Source organism: Bolinopsis microptera, chromosome 5 (genome assembly GCF_026151205.1).
Source record: "Bolinopsis microptera isolate Bmic1 chromosome 5, MBARI_Bmic_1.0, whole genome shotgun sequence".
Taxonomy (NCBI): Eukaryota; Metazoa; Ctenophora; class Tentaculata; order Lobata; family Bolinopsidae; genus Bolinopsis; species Bolinopsis microptera.
In genome coordinates, this window is record NC_087076.1 from 7,521,663 (window position 1) to 7,545,060 (window position 23,398).

The 23,398-nt window shown below is 40.8% G+C and overlaps 3 protein-coding genes across 3 annotated transcripts; 1 reads left to right on the forward strand and 2 right to left on the reverse strand.

Moving 5' to 3' along the window:
• The first annotated feature begins 1,905 nt into the window (after positions 1-1,905).
• LOC134815169 (WD repeat-containing protein 44-like) lies at positions 1,906-20,563 on the forward strand. Its single transcript, XM_063823675.1, has 15 exons — positions 1,906-2,036; positions 2,191-2,394; positions 8,223-8,411; positions 8,580-8,758; positions 9,058-9,151; positions 10,926-11,044; positions 11,195-11,433; positions 11,691-11,862; positions 12,074-12,256; positions 12,503-12,652; positions 12,828-12,991; positions 13,256-13,367; positions 17,315-17,483; positions 17,625-17,755; positions 18,152-20,563. Exons 1-15 carry the CDS (start codon positions 1,907-1,909, stop codon positions 18,212-18,214), a joined length of 2,298 nt encoding a protein of 765 aa, XP_063679745.1. The 5' UTR covers position 1,906; the 3' UTR covers positions 18,215-20,563.
• Positions 2,739-5,252, reverse strand: LOC134815336 (titin-like). Its single transcript, XM_063823855.1, has one exon. The coding sequence runs from the start codon at positions 5,176-5,178 to the stop codon at positions 2,821-2,823; it is 2,358 nt and encodes a 785-aa protein (XP_063679925.1). The 5' UTR covers positions 5,179-5,252; the 3' UTR covers positions 2,739-2,820.
• On the reverse strand, positions 14,061-15,473 carry LOC134814683 (mucin-5AC-like). The gene has a single exon (XM_063822851.1). It carries the CDS (start codon positions 15,471-15,473, stop codon positions 14,061-14,063), a length of 1,413 nt encoding a protein of 470 aa, XP_063678921.1.
• Positions 20,564-23,398: the final 2,835 nt, after the last annotated feature.

Below are 23,398 nucleotides of genomic sequence, written 5' to 3' on the forward strand. Positions count from 1 at the left end.
TAGTAATGTAGCCTGTTTAATTTACTAACTATATCTCCGTTATAGGCTGCATGTCCGGTAGTAATGTAGCCTGTTTAATTTACTAATTATATCTCCGTTATAGGCTGCATGTCTGGTAGTAATGTAGCCTGTTTAATTTACTAATTATATCTCCGTTATAGGCTGCATGTCTGGTAGTAATGTAGCCTGTTTAATTTACTAATTATATCTCCGTTATAGGCTGCATGTCTGGTAGTAATGTAGCCTGTTTAATTTACTAATTATATCTCCGTTATAGGCTGCATGTCTGGTAGTAATGTAGCCTGTTTAATTTACTAATTATATCTCCGTTATAGGCTGCATGTCTGGTAGTAATGTAGCCTGTTTAATTTACTAACTATATCTCCGTTATAGGCTGCATGTCTGGTAGTAATGTAGCCTGTTTAATTTACTAACTATATCTCCGTTATAGGCTGCATGTCTGGTAGTAATGTAGCCTGTTTAATTTACTAATTATATCTCCGTTATAGGCTGCATGTCTGGTAGTAATGTAGCCTGTTTAATTTACTAACTATATCTCCGTTATAGGCTGCATGTCTGGTAGTAATGTAGCCTGTTTAATTTACTAATTATATCTCCGTTATAGGCTGCATGTCTGGTAGTAATGTAGCCTGTTTAATTTACTAATTATATCTCCGTTATAGGCTGCATGTCTGGTAGTAATGTAGCCTGTTTAATTTACTAATTATATCTCCGTTATAGGCTGCATGTCTGGTAGTAATGTAGCCTGTTTAATTTACTAATTATATCTCCGTTATAGGCTGCATGTCTGGTAGTAATGTAGCCTGTTTAATTTACTAATTATATCTCCGTTATAGGCTGCATGTCTGGTAGTAATGTAGCCTGTTTAATTTACTAATTATATCTCCGTTATAGGCTGCATGTCTGGTAGTAATGTAGCCTGTTTAATTTACTAATTATATCTCCGTTATAGGCTGCATGTCTGGTAGTAATGTAGCCTGTTTAATTTACTAACTATATCTCCGTTATAGGCTGCATGTCTGGTAGTAATGTAGCCTGTTTAATTTACTAATTATATCTCCGTTATAGGCTGCATGTCCGGTAGTAATGTAGCCTGTTTAATTTACTAATTATATCTCCGTTATAGGCTGCATGTCTGGTAGTAATGTAGCCTGTTTAATTTACTAATTATATCTCCGTTATAGGCTGCATGTCTGGTAGTAATGTAGCCTGTTTAATTTACTAATTATATCTCCGTTATAGGCTGCATGTCTGGTAGTAATGTAGCCTGTTTAATTTACTAATTATATCTCCGTTATAGGCTGCATGTCTGGTAGTAATGTAGCCTGTTTAATTTACTAATTATATCTCCGTTATAGGCTGCATGTCTGGTAGTAATGTAGCCTGTTTAATTTACTAACTATATCTCCGTTATAGGCTGCATGTCTGGTAGTAATGTAGCCTGTTTAATTTACTAATTATATCTCCGTTATAGGCTGCATGTCTGGTAGTAATGTAGCCTGTTTAATTTACTAATTATATCTCCGTTATAGGCTGCATGTCTGGTAGTAATGTAGCCTGTTTAATTTACTAATTATATCTCCGTTATAGGCTGCATGTCTGGTAGTAATGTAGCCTGTTTAATTTACTAATTATATCTCCGTTATAGGCTGCATGTCTGGTAGTAATGTAGCCTGTTTAATTTACTAATTATATCTCCGTTATAGGCTGCATGTCTGGTAGTAATGTAGCCTGTTTAATTTACTAATTATATCTCCGTTATAGGCTGCATGTCTGGTAGTAATGTAGCCTGTTTAATTTACTAATTATATCTCCGTTATAGGCTGCATGTCTGGTAGTAATGTAGCCTGTTTAATTTACTAATTATATCTCCGTTATAGGCTGCATGTCTGGTAGTAATGTAGCCTGTTTGATACCAGATAGAGATAGCGATAGCTCAGACGATGAGTTCCTAGACGCCTTAGATGCAATCGAAAACGAGCCGGAACTTGAGTATGCGGAAAATGTGAATTCAGGTTTGTTAGTAGTGTGCAATTTTGCAGCACACTGTGACATACCAATGACATTCTTTTCATTCCATCTCGTTATGTTCAAGGTTAATTTTATTAAAATTCCCGAATGTTCTAAAGAATTTAATTTACACAAAAATGAACATATTCATTCCTCCAGACAACAATTCAGTCGAAAGACATAGTATCGCCAGTTCGCGGAGTCAGACAGAAGTAGAGGTAGATGGAGGGAGTGTGACGTCACCCAAGTCAGTGACGTCATCACGCTCAGCTACATCCTCACACAGCGCTCAATCCTCTTCCGCTCCAAGCACTCCATCCAGTCGACATGGGGCCCCTGCTCAGGCGCTGCCTTCAGGCACAGGTTGGTAGTTATTGTGAACACTTAGTATCAGCTGTAGCTGTCTGTATTATGACGTGGTGTTAGGGTCTAGGGTCTGGCTTCATATAGGTTACACTTTTAGAATGAGTAGCATTGGTATGGGTAAGTTCAGTCTGGCAAGCTTTTAAATACTCTATTGTTTTCAATGCTTGTGCTTATTATGCAAGGATTTATTAGATTGACAGAATTGACTATAGGTTTCATTTCAAAATTGGTAAAATTAAAACTGATTTTCACATCAAAATATAAACATAATGAAATTAAATAAAGAAGAAATCTTATCAATCATAAAAAGAGTCAGAACTCAGAAGTTGACGATACTCGGTTCAATACAAAATCTGGTCCCAACCTAAGAAAAGTCATATAAAATTTATCTGAATCAAATTTCTAAAAAAATCATCCCCAACTTTATTCTTCTGAATTAAAAAACGTGGGCTCATAATTAAACGCCTTCATCATATCGGCACAAACTTTTTCAATAGTTCTCCAATGAGGTTCACTAAGTTTCTTCTTCCATGCATCCAAAATTTCACTAGATTGTCTCTCCACCCCGAAATAACCACCATCCTTCCCCCCTCTGTCTTTTACATGAGTTAAATTGTACACATATTCTTGATACTTGGCAGTGTATTTTACTCCTATGAAATGCAGCAGGTCTCTGGTCACTTGTTGCGGCGATTCTGCTAAATCCTCGAACCTGACCATTTTGTACCGTCCTTTCAGCCAGGGTGGAGGGTTCATGCCTAGTTTGTAGTTATATAGATGATGAGAACACATCCAATGAGCTGCTTCTGTCATGTACTCTTCACTGAAGCCTGCCTGTCCCTCTTTATCCGAGATATGTGCTCCTAGGTATTTATTGCCATCATATAACTCATGGAAAACGCTCATACGAGATTTTAATACTGCGCGTGGATCTCTCACTAAATGAACAACTTTGAAATTGTCACACCCGAAATCTTGGACTTTGTACATTGTTGATATGTTATAGTATCTTATGGTTTTAGGTACCATCATGGTCTTCTCCTCCTGGCATTTTGCCATGCTTTCCTTATACTGCATCTTATACTCGGTACCTAACCGTTTGGCTTTATAACCCAAGCCCATAACTGACTGAAAATGTTTATCTTTTTTCCCTGGTATCAACACCCCGTGCCAATCACATAAACAAATCCTCGCTAAGTAGACCTCTCTCCAATCCTTATATATTTCTGGGTCGTATCCAGCTGCAAGTGTTTCCGCTCTTATCTCATCTGAAAGAGCATACATCTTTAGGAAAGGTTGAGTGTTCAGCGGCTCAAAAACAGGGACAGCCTCGTCCCTGTTTCCCAGTATATCCATCAACCATGTTGAACCATGTCTGCTCTGGGTCAGAACTAGCACCATTTTCGGTTGCTTTGGTCGAGGTGTTGCTGGTCCATCATCAGGGGCTTCGATGTTCTCAATCGCAACAGATCTTAGCGGTACTTGCTCCGGAACATCCTTCAATGTTGGTTCATGGTTAGCAAGTTGTAATTCAGTCTCCTCGGATTTAACGTGTAATTGTTGTTGATCTGCTACTTCTGGTATTTCCACATCATCCGGCTTCTCTGGTTCCTCTGCCAGTTCAATGTTTTGTTTCTGTACCTGGTCGTCTGGAATATTGTCCTGCTGCTCGATACCTACTATCGAAGTTGCAGCTATGGGCACTGTTAAAAATGGATTGTCTTCTTCGTCGTCATCTTGGGGAACTGTTACAACTCTTCCAGTCTTTGGTTCTTCCTCTTGTTTCAAAGTTATTGAGTCTTCAGAAACTTCGTCAGCAACTTTCCGAGTACTAAACTCGTTGTAGTCTTCATCTTCACCTGATAATTGTTCGGCAGGTTGAATCATTTTAGGTTGATGTGTAACTTCCTCAGTACTAAACTCGTTGTAACCTTCATCTTCACCTGGTATGTGTTCGGCAGGTTGAATCATTATAGGTTGATGTGTAACTTCCTCAGTACTAAACTCGTTGTAGGTATCATCTTCATCTGGTATGTGTTCAGCAGGTTGAATCATTTTAGGCTGATGTGTAACTTCCTTAGTACTAAACTCGTTGTAACCTTCATCTTCACCTGGTATATGTTCGGCAGGTTGAATCATTTTAGGCTGATGTGTAACTTCCTCTGTACTAAACTCGTTGTAGGTATCATCTTCATCTGGTATGTGTTCGGCAGGTTGAATTATTTTAGGTTGATGTATAACTTCCTCAGTACTAAACTCGTTGTAATCTTCATCTTCATCTGGTATGTGTTCGGCAGGTTTACTTATTTCAGGTTGATGTGTAGTTGGTCGAATAACGACCTCCTGAGTACTGAACTTGTCGGTATCTTCAATTGGTTCCATTTTGGGCATCAGATCCCTCAAAACACTCTGCCTTATTTGTTGACCTGCGAGTTCATCACCATGTTTGTCGTTAAAATCTAGAAGTTGGGGCGTTATAGTATGCATCCTAGCAAATTCAGTAGTAGGACCGGTTTCTTGATCCAAAGTCTCCTCTATATTAGAAGTTGCAGTGCCCCTGAACAAGTCCACAATTAACTTCTCCTGCCACATTTTCTCTAGCTCCTCTAAGATAGACTGTTGATCACCAACATCGCCCGAAACATGAGTAGAGATAGAGATAGAGGTTGAAGAGAGCAACAGTTTGAGATGAATTATCTTGTCGTGGAACATGCAGACAAGAACTAGGGTGTGAATCAGAAAGAACGCTGAAATACAGAGGAAAATGCAGCGGAAATTCATGTCAGCAGGTGATGTGAATCAGTGAGAATCCTGGAATACTGGAATCCACTCCTCCGTGGAGTAACAGCGGTAAATGTTTCAAGTCATTCCGATCATTCCATGATCATGAGAATCTGAAAAGATCTTGTTTTCAATGCAAGTAGAATATTTCGCAGTCAATATGAAAAGAAACCATGATACAGAAATAGATTATGTTGAAGAAACATACCCCTTTTCAGTTTTCATGTGTAACACGAGTGAAAAGCTTTAAACAACATTAAAAGTTTACATAAGTGCAACAGCAGCAGGCAACACGCACTGAAGTCTGAATCATCATGCACGCTGTCGGGCTGCAATTTTCTAAATTAAAATAGTGATGTATCGTTGGATCTCCCATGGGAAAGTAATGAAGAAGAGTAATTAAGAGCCAAGAATGTGAAGCTCATCAGATTCGTGTACACAGAGCAACTTAGGTCAAATATATAACTTAGACACGTTCCACGTTATGATCGAATGTTAAAATTACAGAATATTTATGACGGCTCCTACATGATACATGCGTTAAGTTAAAGCTTAAATTATAAACCGGAAAGAATACGGCATGAACAGCGTTGTAATCAAAACTAGCCTGACTCAGCGTATACTAAGTAACTACAACCAACAATCTAATCGGTTGTTGAACTTTGACACTTTCTGTCACTGACAGTTCTTCCCAGAACAATTACATGTTCTCCTTCACCAATCACCAAGTTGTGAACCTGACCCATGCTCAGCATTCTGACCGTCAATTTAGCCTTTTATTTAGGTGTGTCTACTGTCTAAGAGGTGTTTTAGCCGCAGACCGCTGTCAAGTGTCAGACTACTCGAGTACTTGTTGGGAATGTTTTGGTAATCTGAAATCCAAGTCAATTTCATGGTCTGGACAAAGTACATTCTAGAGACAATGCAAGTGTAGACCTATCTACACCTGTTGTGCAGTGTAGAATGTAGATGTTCCAGCCTTGTACTGAAGGTTGGAAGTGGTCTGGACATGCAGCTCCATTACATGGAACCTGACTGCAACTTAACAAAACGAACTGTGCACTACAAATGTGCGGGCGTGAGGGACCCTAAAGTCTGCAGATGCTTGCCATGTGCACTACAAATGTGCGGGCGTGGGGGACCCTAAAGTCTGCAGATGCTAGCCATGTGCACTACAAATGTGCGGGCGTGAGGGACCCTAAAGTCTGCAGATGCTTGCCATGTGCACTACAAATGTGCGGGCGTGGGGGACCCTAAAGTCTGCAGATGCTAGCCATGTGCACTACAAATGTGCGGGCGTGAGGGACCCTAAAGTCTGCAGATGCTAGCCATGTGCACTACAAATGTGCGGGCGTGAGGGACCCTAAAGTCTGCAGATGCTAGCCATGTGCACTACAAATGTGCAGGCGTGAAGGACCCTAAAGTCTGCAGATGCTAGCCATGTGCACTACAAATGTGCGGGCGTGAGGGACCCTAAAGTCTGCAGATGCTAGCCATGTGCACTACAAATGTGCGGGCGTGAGGGACCCTAAAGTCTGCAGATGCTAGCCATGTGCACTACAAATGTGCGGGCGTGAGGGACCCTAAAGTCTGCAGATGCTAGCCATGTGCACTACAAATGTGCGGGCGTGAGGGACCCTAAAGTCTGCAGATGCTAGCCATGTGCACTACAAATGTGCGGGCGTGAGGGACCCTAAAGTCTGCAGATGCTAGCCATGTGCACTACAAATGTGCGGGCGTGAGGGACCCTAAAGTCTGCAGATGCTAGCCATGTGCACTACAAATGTGCGGGCGTGAACGACCCTAAAGTCTGCAGATGCTAGCCATGTGCACTACAAATGTGCGGGCGTGGGGGACCCTAAAGTCTGCAGATGCTAGCCATGTGCACTACAAATGTGCGGGCGTGGGGGACCCTAAAGTCTGCAGATGCTAGCCATGTGCACTACAAATGTGCGGGCGTGAGGGACCCTAAAGTCTGCAGATGCTAGCCATGTGCACTACAAATGTGCAGGCGTGAGGGACCCTAAAGTCTGCAGATGCTAGCCATGTGCACTACAAATGTGCGGGCGTGAACGACCCTAAAGTCTGCAGATGCTAGCCATGTGCACTACAAATGTGCGGGCGTGGGGGACCCTAAAGTCTGCAGATGCTAGCCATGTGCACTACAAATGTGCGGGCGTGGGGGACCCTAAATTCTGCAGATGCTAGCCATGTGCACTACAAATGTGCGGGCGTGAGGGACCCTAAAGTCTGCAGATGCTAGCCATGTGCACTACAAACGTGCGGGCGTGAAGGACCCTAAAGTCTGCAGATGCTAGCCATGTGCACTACAAACGTGCGGGCGTGAGGGACCTTAAAGTCTGCAAATGCTAGCCATGTCCGACAACTTGGCTCTTACTACTTAGGAAATGATAGCTCAAAGTTCGCTTCATCGATAAAAAAATTCTGACTACGCATCACACAAAATTGTTACTCTGACCTCAAACTGAATAAACTAAAAGAATTACTGGATACACAAGATTGCAATGTAAAATGATCGCCCAATACAGGAAGGGTATCGTGTGTATTATTGATACGTGTCCAGGTATTTTTATAATATCATATTATCCTATTTGAAGAGCGTTCCCTCCTTGGAAACATTAATCGTATTAATATGCCCTCTCTGCGGAGAGGGATTTTAGCACCTTAATCTAATGAACTCGGAGTCACGGTATCAAGGTGCAGAGTCTGTGACAGAGTGGTCCGTTTTAATAATTTGCACTTTTTGTGTTAATTGAATAGCGATTAGTTCAGACTCAAATGATAATGATTATTTGGTTATTTTTTGATCTAAGGGATAGCCCCTACAATCCTGACAAGAGATTCACAAGTATATACTGACAGAAATAACATTCATTATTTATAATAACACTATTATTACCCGAGTAGGTTTATTTGATTATTGGGTACTTGCAACATTAACTAAATTTATATAAGCAAAGGAAAGTCAAAACTTAGTACCCAAACACCCTGATCCCTGACTTTCTAACAATTTCCCTCCACAGAACTGTCAACAGACCGTGAAATGCCCTCCAAGTTCGACCTGAACCTGGAGCTTGAGTCAGACTCGCTAGTCAGCACCCCCTCCCACATGCTCACTCCGTTCAGGACTCCGGACATGACACCCCTCAAGGATGGCTCTAGGAATGACTCGTTCGCCTCCGCCAGGACCACCACTATGACCCCGGAGTCAGGTAACGACATGTTTCAGAATTTTAAACTTTTTAAATGGAATTTCGTTATTTCAGTGCGACATGTTGCATACATGTTGGGAATTTATCTCTACATTCTTCCCACTACCAACCATTCTGGCGTTATTTACCTCGGTAATTTGTTATAAATAAATTACCATTCCGTTTCAGACAAGGGGGAGGACTCTAGTGTGAACGAGGTATCAGAACCTACCATCGCTGCGCCATCTCCCCCACCCAGACCACCTCAACCTTCAAGACCTCCACAACCATCAACACCATCAAGACCTCCTCAACCATCACAACCATCGAAACCACCACAACCATCACCTAAAAGTAAAACACCGGAGGTGAGGAAAACAATTTACCCATCCTCGTGGCCGGGAATGACTCCGTAATTAAAATGTGTTCCTATTTATAATCTTATAACTATGGCAGAAACTTTACGAATAAACATGATGCTGAGAATTTTTTTAAATCAGCTACTTTTTATATCGGTAATCGGAAAATCAGTTTAAAACTGGTTTTCTGTCCCTGGTATTTCTTTCTATTCTAATATACAGTAGTGGTGAAGTACTCAAATTATTTTTCTTAAATGTGAGTTAAACTTATTGTAAAACAAATCATAACTAATTTTATTAAATTTCAGATTAGTGAAGAGGAACTACTGGCGATGATGACGATTAAATGTCTCGATACTGGTCAAACAGTAACCATGGACAAAATGGAAGAGATTCTAAAAGGTTCCTTGGCTAGTATTTAACCGTTTTAGAATTTAGAAGTATAAGTTTCTTGTCAATTTGAATATCTAATAACCAAGAGGTTCGATAAACCTAAACTAGACATTTGGTGCTTATCTTTTAGGGCGTTTGCTATCAGATATGTTGTTGGGCATATCGAAACATTATTTGAAGTTTGAAGTTTACACCTGTAAAACTGCAAAGCCGTCATTCGAGACTGAAAACAAAACTGGTGTGTAAAAGGAATGTAATATTATAAGTGCAGTATATTAACAGGCAGGTATTACTTTTAAGTGGCCTGAAGAATTTCAATGCTTCTTAACGGGACAGAACATCTAAAATGATGTAGTCAAGTAAGGTAATACTTGTGAGAGTGTTGTCTGCCTGCTCCCACATTTTGTAAGAGAAGAAATTACATTAAATTTGCACCTTTTTCTGATTAAGTAGGGCTCTATATAATTATTGATATCTGTCATCAGGCATAACACGCATAAAAAACTCTACGAGGCCACATATACAGCGGCTTATTTTTCTAAAAGTACTCTATTATATGGAAACCTGATAAGCTCACAGCAGTAAAAAACATATTACTCAACTCATTACTCAATAATCAGGTGCATCGGGTGCAAATTTGTCTGAAATAAGCGCCATTTCAAAATATTATAATATTTATTGAAAATGCTATGGTTTACTAAAAGAACTGTTAAAAGGTTTGCTGTATTTAATACGATTCTCGTACAAATTGGCACCACAATATGAAAAATAGCAGAACGCTTTCACAGCTGAGTACAGTTTGACTAAAAATACGTGACGTGCATAACATTTTTCAAGTAAGTGCCCTGTACCATTCTCAACGTGGCAAGTTGGGGTTCTATTTATAACCCGCCCTTTTAGTGAGACTTGAAATACAAAGAAATACAAAGAAGCAGCATGTAAAGAGATACAACAGAAATACCTGACAAATTCCTGCCATCGTTCAGAGTGTAAAAGCAGTGAACTCTGGGACCCCCACAGACTGGGAGTGGAGTATTGTAATTTCATGTATAGTTCAGTGGTGGCCGGCTTTCCTCTAATGAAATTTAGTAATATGGTGGAGATATTCTCTTGGAATGTTCTTGGGATGAAACATTATTTGTAAATAGAGATCATAAACTTATGCACATTAAATGTAGTGAACGTTCTCAAATAATATTGTTAGATCAAGAATTAGCAGGCAATGTTAGTGACACAAAGACTAGTTTGCAACAAAAGGTCAAAGGGAAAATGATGGATATGTTGTATGAACCGCTCTAGACATCGTTCAGCAAGTTTAATGTTTATCATTAGTCTTGAAATCTGCACAAATTGTCCTCTCTAAATTTGTAACCATCTTATCTCGATCCATGGTTCCAACCTCTCTGTAAACCAAATAACCCATTACCCAACCCTAAAGCTACAATGTTAACCAATGTTAACGCTACAATTTTAACGCTACAATGTTAACACTACAATGTTAACCAATGTTAACGCTACAATGTTAACACTACAATGTTAACCAATGTTAACACTACAATGTTAACCAATGTTAACACTACAATGTTAACCAATGTTAACACTACAATGTTAACCAATGTTAACACTACAATGTTAACCAATGTTAACAACTACAATGTTAACCAATGTTAACACTACAATGTTAACCAATGTTAACACTACAATGTTAACCAATGTTAACACTACAATGTTAACCAATGTTAACACTACAATGTTAACCAATGTTAACGCTCTGCCATTTCAGATGCTGATCCTTTATCCAAGCATTTGACGGAAGTGTACGGTTACGCAGCAGAGCATGAGAGTGACAGTGACAATAGCTCTTACATTCAAGGATCTCGTTCTACTATCGCCACTTTAGATGTATGTGAGTCTGACAGTAATGTATACAGTATACGTCATATAATGTATACACTATACATATAATGTATACATATATCTCCCTGTGAAATTGTCTCTGATTTTACCAGATTCGCACTCCATGATCATATTAATATTCCCCTTCACCTCCAGGACGAACACGGTACCAACAATCCTACAGATACCCCAAAATCCAAAACTCGAATGAAAAATTTCGCGAAAAAAGGAATGAAAGGTATGAAAGGGATGGGAAAAGGTGTGAAGAACCTGTCTAAAAGTATGCGAGTACACAAGAAAGAGAACGAAAGTGCTGCAGAATGGGAGGTGCAAAGTGGTGACATCTCTGTCTACCCCAATTCCTCCTACAAAAACTACAAACTCGAAAATGCAAAGTATGTCTATTTTAAAGTTTGTTAAAGACCCGGACTGTAATGCATAATCTAGAAAGTTCCATGTTATACCTTGCAAGAGAGATAGCGATATCAGTTGTAAAGATAATTAACATACGAAGATTTCGAACCCGTGTTCACAATTAGGGTGTTCATCTTAGATACTGTTTTTCTGTTTTGGTCAATTGGTCTAGAAGGTACAGTAAGAATTTAAATTGCCAACGAGGTTAATCTCTTTGCATCAATTCAACCGTTTTCAGGTTTAACGTGATTGAGCTACAGTCAATAAACAAAGCTCACGTGAAAGCTATCTGGGTGATGAAGATGTCCCCGGGGGGTAAGGTGCTAGCAAGCGCTGGTGATGATAAGAACATCAACATTTGGGTCCTCAAATCAGTCTGGGACAACTTCGTCGAGAAATATTATCTCAAGGTACAAAACAACATAATATATCCAATTCCGAACCAAATCATGAGGCTTGTTAACTTCCATTTCATGTTATTTTTAACATTTTAAAATCGTGAACTGCTTATGATCCAAATTCCGACACACAAATATTTATACTTCGGCATGTTACAGTAACATTGTTACCGTTCACTCAAACATGTGAGAATCCCTTTGAACCCGACCACATTTTACTCAGAACAAACACGACACACCCCCAACTCGCAACTCAGATGACGACGGAGGTTACTTCGAGTCAGTACCTTTCAGAGTGTTCAGAGGATCAGAGGGTCCCATTATCGATCTGAACTGGAGTAAGAAGATGTATTTCTTACTATCAGCCGGAACAGACAGGAATGTCCGGCTTTGGCACATAGCTAGGGTGAGTTGTGGTATTTGACTCTTCTTTTTACAATTATTGCATGCCTTTCCGTATATCTCTACGTATGACCGGCATCTCCGTTTTTAACTTTTTATCACGACAGGAGCTGTCGTTTATTTTAAACACTTGCGTTTTAAACTTTTAAAGATCAAAAATTTGAAACCGACGAATTTGAACGGTCAAAACTTCTTTCAAACATTCGTTTTTACTGCACACAATCTTTTAATGTCTCTCATTCCGTTGTAGCAAATCCAGATCGCATGTTTCCCCCACCCTGACGTAGTCCCGACGGTGGTATTCCACCCTCTCAGTGATGTCCTCTTTCTCAGTGGATGTCTGGATGGCCGGGTAAAACTTTGGAACATCCACGCTCGCAAGGTCCAGTCTCATTACAAGGTATGTGTGAAGAGTTTCCTTGTCTTTCATCTCATTTGCTTTGTTTTTCGGTTTTGCAGGATAAATTACTGCCTCTCTTTTTATGATAAATTCCTTTTTCTTACATAAATGCATTTTACTTTGAATTGCTATTTTCTGAAGTCTAATAAACCTCGTCATATTTTGTCTCAATCAGTTGGAGCCCCGAAACAACAGTGACGCGCTGATAACGGCAGTTAACTTCGTGACGTACGGTAACCGTAAGGTCCGAGCATTTGTTGGAACTTACGACGGTCGAATAACCGTCCTTGACATCACGGCATCTAATACCCTCGACTATCACACAGCACTTGATATCAGGTCAGTTATATTCATGCCTATTTATTCCTCAACTTTTGGTCAAACGAGCATGGGCATTGATGTGGTAGCCTCCCGGGGGGGGGGGGGGGGGGAGGGGGGGCCGCACCCTCCCCAAACTGTTTACACATTCCTTATCCCTTGATAACTCGTCTCACGACTTTGTGCCCCAGATCTTTTACCCCATAGCCAGCTTTTGCCCCTCAATCAGTCTTGCTAAAATTGACTTTAGACTCCTGCCTTTAGTAATGTAATTATTATGTTCAGGGGAAACAGGAGTAAGAATGCCAGGAAAATCACTAGCATAGAACAGCGGCCAAATAGCACCAACATACTCGTTACCTCCAATGATAGCCGTATCAGACTATACGACGTTGATGTTAGTATTGCTATTATTGTTTGTTCTTTAATATCTATTTTAATCTATGAGATGACATGATAATTATTAGATGACGAATGTCCTGATTTAGCACTTAGTGCTTGAAAGATTTAGAGCTCACGTGACCCTGTAAAGTGTAAATAATTGATTGTGTTAGTGTTTCTGAAAGGGCGAGATGCATAATCGGGGGAAAAAGGAACGAATCGGGTAAAGTAGGAGAACCAGTGAGATTTACACTGGTTCAGTGTCCATGAAATTAAAACCAAGGAATTACATCAAGTTACAGCATATTTTTATTTGATTTTAAATGATTTAGATAATTTATTTTTTTATACAATTTTTTATTTTTATGTCAAAAACAGCTAGAAAAATTCTCAAGAAACAAAAGCATTTGTCGATGATAAGAAACTTCAGGTTGCGTTATCGCTACTCGAAATTTATTCCAAAATTTTAGGATTAACGCCAAAAAAAGCGAACATATTTTCCATTTTTTTCGCCATTTTATTCTAAAAGTTCCCAAAATTGAATGACGATAGCGCAACACTTAAAATAATCTAAATTTATTTTTTAAAAGATTTAAAACCTAAATAAATTTATAAATAAATCAGCAAAATTTTCAAAAATTCAAAAGCAATAATCAAAACAACCCAACTTTATTGACATAGTCAATTCTCGACGCAAGTTATAAGTGTCCTATCCAAAAGCAGTAAACGTCACCACAACGACGCAAACACCTGACCAGACTGCGACTTTAGCTCTACTTTGCTGGGCAGCAAACTCTATTCCACTTTCCTGGGCCGCAAACTTGATTCCATAGTGCTCCTTCTTGATCTCCACTCCTCTCAGCACAGTGCCCAAGCCATCGTCACCAGTTTCAGATTCAGGCTCCGTCTTACCAGGACTGGTTAGAGTGGTAGTGAATGGTGTGGATTCAGTGGAGCTAATGGTCTCCACCCAGGAGGTTGAAGTGGTTTCTTGGCTGGTGACAGGGGTTGTCCACGTTCCAGTGGTTGAGGTGGTATCTTGGCTGCTAGAGGTGGTATCTTGGCTGCTAGAGGTGGTTTCTTGGCTGCTAGAGGTGGTATCTTGGCTGGTAGAGGTGGTATCTTGGCTGCTAGAGGTGGTTTCTTGGCTGCTAGAGGTGGTTTCTTGGCTGCTAGAGGTGGTTTCTTGGCTGCTAGAGGTGGTATCTTGGCTGATGACGGGGGTTGTCCACGTCCCAGTGGTTGAGGTGGTTTCTTGGCTGCTAGAGGTGGTATCTTGGCTGATGACGGGTGTTGTCCACGTCCCAGTGGTTGAGGTGGTTTCTTGGCTGCTAGAGGTGGTATCTTGGCTGCTAGAGGTGGTTTCTTGGCTGCTAGAGGTGGTATTTTGGCTGCTAGAGGTGGTTTCTTGGCTGATGACGGGGGTTGTCCACGTCCCAGTGGTTGAGGTGGTTTCGTGGCTGCTAGAGGTAGTATCTTGGCTGCTAGAGGTGGTATCTTGGCTGCTAGAGGTGGTTTCTTGGCTGGTGACGGGGGTTGTCCACGTCCCAGTGGTTGATGTGGTATCTTGGCTGCTAGAGGTGGTTGTACCGGAGGTTGAGGTGGTTTCTTGGCTGCTGGAATCATTATTGTTCGTAGTCCGGATCGTCTCATCAAAGGCGGTAAAAGCTCTGCTCTTGTTTGAGCTGCCTGATTTCCATGTTTTGATAATACTGGAACTGGTTGGGGTGTAGGAATTTGAAGAAGTAGGAGGGGTTGAAGTGGGCCATGGAGTGGTAGTTGGGGAAGGAGTAGAAGGCCATGGAGTGGTAGTTGGGGAAGGAGTAGAAGGCCATGGAGTGGTAGTTTGTGTAGGAGTAGAAGACAATGGAGTGGTAGTTGGGGTTGAAGTGGGCCATGGAGTGGTAGTTGGGGTAGGAGTAGAAGACAATGGAGTGGTAGTTGGGGTAGGAGTAGAAGGCCATGGAGTGGTAGTTGGGGTAGGAGTAGAAGACAATGGAGTGGTAGTTGGGGATGGAGTGGTATTTGGTGTAGGACTTGTGGTGGTTGAAGTTTTTGAGGAACTGTTAGGAAGGGTGGCACTGATTTGGGAACTGGAGCTGGGTTCCGTTTTTATTACCATATGGTTATAACGGAGACCATTTATAAATCCATGGTGACCACAGACTAGCAGAACTGCCATTAACAGTAGACACACTACTCTGATCATTTATCCTGCTAGGAATATAAAGTGGGTTACATTTAAATTGGATATAATTTTGCGGCAACCATTATAAAATTGGAATTCTCGAAATGAAAAAAAAAAACAATTTGTGCCCTGTCTTGCAGTATATAGGAAATTAGGCGGTATCCAAGTAACCCGACATTTGTTTCCGAACAGATGTTTTCGAACAGGGTTTGGGTCAGGGTCAGGGTCAGGGTTAGCCTTCACCCTAACCATAACCATAACCATAACCCTAACCATAACCCGGATATTATTGGATATTTTTGTTCGATATGAACCAACAAAAGTAAAACCAAAGGTGTCTCAATTTAAAGTACACTATTTACATCCGCTACCTGAACTTAATTGTAAAACACAAGCTTTCAATATTCTGTCCAGAATTGCCTGAGATGCTCAATTGGCTCTATCATCATCGTACATCCATATACGGAATAATATGTTAATCCTTTCTCTTGGGTTCTGAAAACAATGACTGCCGACGTTCGACCAGTCACACACGATTCTTCGAAACACTATCGAGAAGATTGACAAAACATTTCAGATTATAAACCTTAAACATATCTGCTTAAATTTCCTCGTGTATAATTATAGCCTCATATCTCAATAGTAGCACATTCAGCGCCAGTGTGCTCTTGGTAGGTGTGCTATCCGTAAAGCACCGATACAACAATGCAGAGGGTAGAAAGAGCAGTAGCTCCAGATCCATTTCCTTGATCGAGCCCGTTCAGGAACGAGCCTCCACGAGGCCGGCGACGTTCCTCAGGCGAAGTCAGGGTGTAGAAATCTGAGGTAGAAGCAGGGGTGATGACGGTGGTGTCGGGTGTTGTGAAGAAGGAGGTGCTAGTGCTTGCCTTGGAAGTTGAGGTGGTAATGTTGCTGGTAGTTGGCTTTTGGGTGGTGGTGGTTTTAGTGGTCATGCTGGAGGAGGACGTCTTTGAGGATGTCGTCTCGGAGGTGGTATATGATATTTTTAGCTTGTTGACCGGTACTCTAGGAGTAAGGTTGCCGCGACCATTGGCTGATAGAGCTAGCGTCAGAAGGAGGCACACTAACTTTAACATGTGATAGCCTGATAGATATTTTGAATTCTTTATTCTTTACGCATTTTGTGAAAACTTGACGGAACTCAGAATGTTTAGAATGATAGAATATAATAGTATATACCCTTCATGTTTAAGGAGCAGATTGTAAATTAATAGATTATATCGTTCTCTTGTACAAATCAAGAAAAACATAAAACCCAAGGTGTCGCGATTCGAACAACGAACTTCTACAGACCTACTCGAGCTCCAGATATATGATGAATTGATTCTATTATCAGCCTTCGACTGAATATGGGATAATAGCAGCGGACACTTTTCGTGGGGTTCTCAAAACAATGATTCAGCTTACGTTTGCCTTGTCACGTGATCATTATCTGGTCACGTGATATGCGATATATCAACATCGCAAAATCGAGTTGGTGCGATTTGCGTTATCTGACGTAATTTCGATCCAGCACAGCTCAACCCTCTCTTAACTCACCATCGCCGGACAAATAGAAATTTTAATTTTCTGTAAAAAATGATTTTTGACCAATGAGTGCTGGCTATGAATTGAATTCTATACGTCATAGAAATAGAATCAAATACTCAATAAAACTTACTTAAAACTTACTTAAATCCTTTTGCAAGCGTATCGTGCCTAAAATGACTCTGTATGACATAATGTTACCTAATTAACTAATTAATTTGTTTCAGAACTGGCAGCTAACCTGCAAGTACAAAGGATTCCTAAACGTGTCCTCTCAGATAAAAGCCTCCTTTTCTCACGATGGCAAAATCATTATCAGCGGGGATGAAAAAAATTTCTGCTACTTCTGGGAAACTGAAACCCACTACAAAATCTTCAGCCATGCCTCCAGCAAAGGTATGTCACGTTCTGTCACGCAGTGTGAAGTTGTGTTTTAGCATTTGGAAGTTCAGTGTCGATTCATGATTATCCAACATGTTTTGACAGATTTATCTACGATAAAGATTGAACAATTCCACACTAAAATCTCACCTGCAGGACCGTTAAAACGGCAGTTGCGGCGGGACAAGAACGACTGTTACCACCGCTTCAGATCGCACGCGTCGCGGGTCACGTGCGCTACCTTCGCCCCTGAGGCTCTAACGGATAACGAGGGATTTGTTAAGGAGGTTTGTTTGTTTGTTTGTTTGTTTGTTTGTTTGTTTGTTTGTTTGTTTGTTTGTTTGTTTGTTTGTTTGTTTGTTTGTTTGTTTGTTTGTTTGTTTGTTTGTTTGTTTGTTTGTTTGTTTGTTTGTTTGTTTGTTTGTTTGTAGAGGAGGTTTGCGGACAGTCTAATATTTTATTCTCAAACCCTACCCCAAGTCTTGATTTGATTATTCAGCATGTAAATTTCATCACATATAGCTGATAACGCTGTGATAAAGCTTCATTGACTGTCTTGACTCTCCGATTCAAAATAAAAAACTCAGCGCCCGGTCATTCACTAAAACAAGTTTTTGTTCTAGCTCATCCAATTATCAAGAGCTTAAAGGTGTAATTTGACTAATGACATTTTCTACCCGCAGATATTCGTCACATCAGACGCGAAGGGAAACATCAAGTGTTTCCTCAACATTCGTAACCCTTGAAGAGGATTTTTCTCGGTGACAGTCCTAGTGACATCGTCAAAAGCGTCACAAAATTAAACCTTAGCTCTTCAACCCTACACAGTTGCGCGGTTAGAGACAGGAGCCTTCAGGAGCCTTCAGCAGCACCTGACAGGAACCTTCAGGAGCACCTGACAGGAGCCTTCAGGAGCACCTGACAGGAACCTTCAGGAGCACCTGACAGGAGCCTTCAGGAGCACCTGACAGGAACCTTCAGCAGCACCTGACAGGAACCTTCAGCAGCACCTGACAGGAGCTTCAGGAGCACCTGACAGGAGCCTTCAGGAGCACCTGACAGGAGCCTTCAGGAGCACCTGACAGGAGCCTTCAGGAGCACCTGACAGGAGCCTTCGGGAGCACCTGACAGGAGCCTTCAGGAGCACCTGACAGGAGCCTTCAGCAGCACCTGACAGGAGCCTTCAGGAGCACCTGACAGGAGCCTTCGGGAGCACCTGACAGGAGCCTTCAGGAGCACCTGACAGGAACCTTCAGGAGCACCTGACAGGAGCCTTCAGGAGCACCTGACAGGAGCCTTCAGGAGCACCTGACAGGAACCTTCGGGAGTACCTGACTCAAGATGCAGAGCTCAATGCAGGACTCTATTCCTTCCTGGACCGCCTTCTTAGCGTCCAGATCTGTTTATCTCCGATGGTGATATCTTTTGGCAAATTCTACTGGTCTCTGAATAACCACATCAGTTAAAAACTTAAAAGACCTGTCCTGTAGCTGCTGGGCGGTATGATCGTGCAGTAATTTTACAAATCATTACTAAACACTAAATAAAGTTGCACGCTGATGCTGCGCGCCTGCGCAGTCTGCTCAAGTTAAGGTATCCTACAACATGCACTTTTATCATAATAATGTCACTGCTTTTTATTAGACATTAGAACCTTTGAAGGTATTTTGTACTGAGAAGTTAATCTCGATACGTTTCTAGCTGTGTTTCTTATCATTCCTAATTTATATTCTATCAAAGGTCACCACTCACCATTCATAAATGATTATTTATTTTTGGCTCAGAAGTCTTATCTCCTGCATGCCTAAAGTTTGATGCCAACTGTCCACCATCTCGAATGTGCAATTGGTGTACAATGTAGATGTGCTGTAATAGTACTTGAACTGCATAATTGCAATTAACATACGCTGTTCTACGGCCTTGAAGCGCGTCTTATCGTTACACTTACGTCTTACACATTAATAATACCTGACAACATCACAGTTTTTGATTTTTCTGATCTTTCTGATTTTAATTCCTAGATAAATTAATCCTCCTTTTCAAATCTGCTATTCTTATTAGAAGATTTACTGCATCACCTAAATTGTAGGGCAGAATTAAAAACTTTCTTCACAAGTGACAGCCTCACCCTTAAAAACAGCGTTTCTATCAGCACATTTCCTTGAATAATTTTCTTGGATAATCCTATAATCCTGTCAAGTTTTTGATTTTTTCACACTTACATCTTACTTTTCATCTTAATTTAATCGTGAAATTGATTGATTTAATTCCTTATGCATAATCTTACCTGTTCATGTCGTATCGGAAAAGTCTAAACATTTTTATAGTTATTGCTAGATTTTACTCAAGGTTTTAACTTGATTTATCTCATATTTTTGATGAAATTTTTACTTTCAAAACCAACTATTTCGACGATTAGGACATTATGAGAAAAGAAGAGTGCGACACTTTTTATCCTTTGATCAACTTTAGTTCGAACTTGAGAACGACATGTATTACTTTAAAAGCATTAAATAATACATAAGTTTCCTCCTCATATTTATTTATCAAATTTTTCGGGGTTTTGAGAATTAGGGCCTGCAACTTCACTAGACGGTCGCTCCTCTGAGCACGAGATCTGGTGAACTTGACAACTATAATGTATTGATTTGTATAACTATTAAGATGTTTTATTGTACTGATAAGGGATATTCTATATGTTTGATATTGTTTTTGTTTATTTAAGAGTTATTTTTCTCGTGATAATGTCAGAGTGGATGAGTTGTTTGTGTACGTTTGTGCACGAATTACGCGAGGCGCATACCTCTAATCCCAAGGTGAATTCAGTCAATTTGGTGGGATACTTTGGTTCGGTATGGATCAAAATTCAAATATGCTATAATTTGGTTCGGTGGAAATGCGCGGCTCAGCACGTGCAACTACTTAGAGCCGCGCAATCCTACCAATGAACTCTGTGAAACTGAGTGAAATTCATTGTTATTGTGGAATATTCGGTGTTATCGGACATTCGAAATCTTTAATGTTTGTCTGATTGACATGGTAACTATGAGTTCTTTAATTTTGTCAATCTACAATGGAATATTCTGTTAGACTAATCAATCGTTTTATTTGGTATAATTCAATTTGGTTAATACATAATAGATATTAGGTAGATGATGAAGTTCAAGTAAGATACAACAAGATAAAAAATGCTTAAAATTTGAATCAAAGTATTGCTTATTGGAGGAGGTGTTCTAAGCAAAATTGTTCGTAAAAGTGTACAAATGTCGCCCCTTGTCGCCCCTACTTTATTCTCAGAATTGTACTAAATCATAAATGTGAGTCGCCCCAGTGGCTTAGCCTTAAGAATTCGGTTTCTTGCACTATTTTGCGTCCAACCTGTGACCTGGGGCGAAATTTTTAATCATTCTTTGATTTGATCCATGTCGATTGTCGGTGGCTACGAAAATGTATTTATTTAACATTTGGTTGCTGAAAACATTCCTAACCGGGCCGGCAATAAACAGAAATGCTAATAGTAAGTTTATTGATAATGATAAAATATAAATCGTTTCTATATACGCGTGTATAGATTTAAACATTGCATCTTTAGGTATCACCCAACTGTCCTAGCTGGTTAGGCGTTGTCATACGTTGTATGACCCGCCGCGCACGAAGTGCGCGGCTCCCCCTGTAGCGTCGAAGACGCTATAGGGAAGCGACCGTGGGGGTCACCACGTGATACAAGTTAGGCGTAAGACTTCTATTGAAAATTAATCATAATCCGTAGTAGGTTCGCTTTTCAGAAATAGTGCATCTTCCACTGTTTTTGTAATTACGAATAATTACTGCAGTAATCACTTTACAACTATCAGCAGGGTCACGAAATCCTCTCCGAACCTCCACGTGGCGTGGCCTGGTTGGCACCGCTCCTACTAAATCGCTCGCCCAAATTTTAAGAAAATTCTTGTGAAAAGGCCCTTTAGGCATGAAAGTGATCTACATAGGTGTATTTTTGAACGCTGATTCCGAATCACCCCCCATGACGTAGGGTTAAAATGCTTCCCTGGAGAGTTATGGGCAAAAAACCGTTTAGGTCACGTGACAGGCTAGTAAAACGTGAATTCGATTATTTAGGGCTCGGGTTGGGGTTAGGGTTGTGGTTAAGATTATGGATAGCTTCGGGGTTATGGTTAGGGTTGGAATTAGGGTTTATGTAAAAACCGTTTTGTACGGCTGCAAAACCAAAAAAACCAAAGTCACGTGAAATTTTTGGGCGAGCGATTTAGTAAGAGCCGGTTGGCACTAACGGGTGGTGTGCTCTCTTGAGTACTAAGGTTGGGACTTGCCAACTCAAAGCTCCCATAGGAACCAGGAATTTAACACTAACAGCTACCAAGCACCAGGAAATTTCTCTTTCAGATATCAGGTTACAAGATAGTACACACACAAATGACGATACGTTAGACACAGATACCTAGCTCTAACATCTAAGAGTTATTAAATCACCAGGAAATTCTCTTTCAGCTTTCAGGTCCCATCGAAGTCACCCACCACAGAGCTAGGGATTCCAATTCGCTCAATGAGTAGTCTTGGCACAATTCTCCCTCCAGTAACCACTTTTCAGGTCTTTTCAGTTAAGACAGCTAATGCGTAAGGGCTGACACACGCTAGACACAGGCTCGTGATAAGACAGAATTAGGGATTTCAACTCTGACTACGAGGACACACTGATAACGAGAATTCCTGGCACTTCTTCCTCCAGTAACCACTTTTCAGGGGACCGGGTTAGCTTTGCCACACGCTTTATTGAAGTGTGACTGGACGCTCTACAATCATCTAGTAGCAGCAGAGTTTGACTGACACCCTTACTGGTTCTATTCAGTTTCTACAGCGGAAGATCTCAACGCTCGAAACAGTTCATCTCGGACATCCTGCAGAGATGCTTTATCACAGCCTGCCCCATTACACGGGGAACCCTTAGATCTACAGTACCCTGGTGGACAGCATAGCTCGCTAAAGCATAGTGGACCTCTTTAGTTCTGAGACGCAAAGCTAACCGGACCAGGAATAAACATCAATGCAATGCTTAGGGGATGCAAATAGGACATACAACGTTTAACGATTTACTCGAACTTTTGATTCTTTTTTAAGCTCGACGTTACATGGTATCAATTCAGGACAGATATTTCTTCTTCAGGTTATTGAGGAAATCGTACCCGCTATTTGCGTTATATATGGCAAGTATCTGGACTAATGATAACTTAGGATCTCAATCAATCATAAAATTCCTCTCAGATTCCCAGGCTGCATTTAAAGCCCTTAACAGCACCAATTTTAACTCCAGGTTCGTTTTGAACATCTTAGACCAACTCAACTCGCTAGGTTTTCTCATCGAGTAGAACTTTGTTCCAGGACATGAAGGAGTATACGGTAAAGACCTAGTGGACGAATTCGCAAGGGACGTTCAATCCAACAGCATCCCCATAGGACCAGAACCCTTCCTCCCAAATAGGCCACACTCAGTGACAAAGGAACATTCCACTTGAGATGTTCCTCGGACACAACTATAAATACAGGAACTTTAATTTTTCTAGAACACACATCAGATGGCTAACATGGTCGTTTTCAGGATAGGTCACAGCCCACTAGTTTATTTTCAGAACGTGGCAAACAACGTCAACTTCGAGACGCAAGATTGTGAACACTTTTCAGGAGAATCAGAAACATCCCAGCACCTCCTCTGCAAGTGCATCCAGATCATGACGTTCAGAATGAGGATAATTGGTAAACTCTACCTTAATAACAGTGAACTACAATCATATCTTCAAATTTGTGGAACAGTCGACAAGACTGGATAGGGAAAACCCTTTTGGGTAACCTCCTAGGATTCTTCACCAGGAACTTTCGCTAAATCCCATACTAGGAGCTCAACCTAGGCCCATCTCCGC

Excerpts from the sequence above, each read along its gene's own strand:
- LOC134815169 (XM_063823675.1), top strand. The coding sequence starts at position 1,907 with ATGTCTGGTAGTAATGTAGCCTGTTTGATACCAGATAGAGATAGCGAT. Across the intron at positions 8,759-9,057 it reads CTAAAAGTAAAACACCGGAG|ATTAGTGAAGAGGAACTACT; the intron begins GTGAGGAAAACA and ends ATTAAATTTCAG. Across the intron at positions 12,257-12,502 it reads GGCTTTGGCACATAGCTAGG|CAAATCCAGATCGCATGTTT; the intron begins GTGAGTTGTGGT and ends ATTCCGTTGTAG.
- LOC134815336 (XM_063823855.1), bottom strand. The coding sequence starts at position 5,178 with ATGAATTTCCGCTGCATTTTCCTCTGTATTTCAGCGTTCTTTCTGATT.
- LOC134814683 (XM_063822851.1), bottom strand. The coding sequence starts at position 15,473 with ATGGTAATAAAAACGGAACCCAGCTCCAGTTCCCAAATCAGTGCCACC.